Source organism: Myotis davidii, unplaced genomic scaffold (genome assembly GCF_000327345.1).
Source record: "Myotis davidii unplaced genomic scaffold, ASM32734v1 scaffold174, whole genome shotgun sequence".
NCBI classification, from domain to species: domain Eukaryota; kingdom Metazoa; phylum Chordata; class Mammalia; order Chiroptera; family Vespertilionidae; genus Myotis; species Myotis davidii.
The window spans coordinates 5,654,152-5,655,442 of record NW_006289087.1 but is presented as its reverse complement, the minus strand read 5'-3'; the positions used below and the strand labels follow the sequence as shown (position 1 = coordinate 5,655,442).

General features: G+C 48.6%; 1 protein-coding gene across 9 annotated transcripts in view; it reads right to left on the bottom strand.

The window, feature by feature from the left end:
* Positions 1 to 1,291, bottom strand: part of ESRRG (estrogen related receptor gamma) — a 458,818-nt gene that overhangs the window by 131,104 nt on the left and 326,423 nt on the right. For all 9 annotated transcript variants that reach the window (XM_015562376.1, XM_006761285.2, XM_006761286.2 and 6 more), the window contains one exon: positions 264 to 679. In XM_015562376.1, coding sequence (XP_015417862.1) covers positions 264 to 666 — 403 coding nt within the window. In that variant the 5' untranslated portion in view covers positions 667 to 679. The remainder of the gene's footprint in view (positions 1 to 263; positions 680 to 1,291) is intronic.

The window sequence follows — 1,291 nt, the reverse complement described above, 5'->3', positions numbered from 1 at the left end:
TCCTAGTCGGGACACATGCCCGGAGTTGTGGGCTTGATCCCCAGTGTGGGGCGTGCAGGAGGCAGATCAATAATTCTCTCTCATCATTGATGTTTCTCTCTCTCGCTCTCCCTTCCTCTCTGAACTCAATAAAAACATACTAAAAAAAAAAAAGATAGAACTAAGACACTGAAATTTGACGAATAAGGATAAGAACTAGGGAAACCAACCAACCATCACATGAGGTTGGAAGAGGGTAGGGGATCCCCAGTTCCCAAACTAACCTTGAATCGTCCTCTTAAAGAACGCCTTGCAGGCTTCACACGACGCGACCCCGTAGTGGTACCCAGAGGCGATGTCCCCGCACACCAAACACAGTCTCTTGGGCATGGAGTTGAGCATGTATTCACACTTGGTCTGGGGGTCCTCCACGATGGTGCTGGAGCAATCGTCATACAGTTTCCTGACGGGCCCGCTGCCTCCCAGGATGGGAGCGGAAGGGTAGAGAGGCGGCGAGTCAAGTCCGTTCTGGTGGCCATTCATGGTTGAACTGTAGCTCCCGCTGGCGTCTGAGGAGCCGCCTGGGCTGTGGTGGTTGACGCTGTCCGTCAGGGAGGCCGGGCTGGAGGGTTCCGTCTTGATGAAGGACGAACAGCTGGAATCAATGTGTCGATCTTTGTTTGACATTCTGCAGAGAAGCCTGGGATTCAGGGAGAGACAGACAGAGGGAGAAAGAGGAGAGAGAGAGAGAGAGAGAGAGAGTCAAACACAGCGACCAAAAGAGGTAGAAGCAAAGAGAAGGTAAAAAAGTAAATGGAGAAAGTGAAAGGGAAGAATAAATGGAGGGAAAACAAAGGATTCATATGGTAAAGACAGTGCCCCTTGTGGGAGTGCTGCCTAAGACCTAGGGATTTCCCATCATGCATTCTCTAGTCCAGCCGTGGGCAAATTACGGCCCGGGGGCCGGATCCGGCCCATTTGAAATGAATAAAACTAAAAAAAAAAATATACTGTACCCTTTTATGTAATGATGTTTACTTTGAATTTATATTAGTTCACAGAAACACTGCATCCATGCTTTTGTTCCGGCCCTCTGGTCCAGTTTAAGAACCCATTGTGGCCCTCGAGTCGAAAAGTTTGCCCACCCCTGCTCTAGTCAGTATCTCTTGTTCTACAAGAAGGGAATCAGCATAAGGCCATGTCAGGGCTACATAACAATGCCCAGGCAGCCCATGAACAAAAGGTCTAACAGGTCCAATTCCTTTAATTGTTCTTTTCTCTTGGCGAACAACAGTCAAGATCTAAATCAACT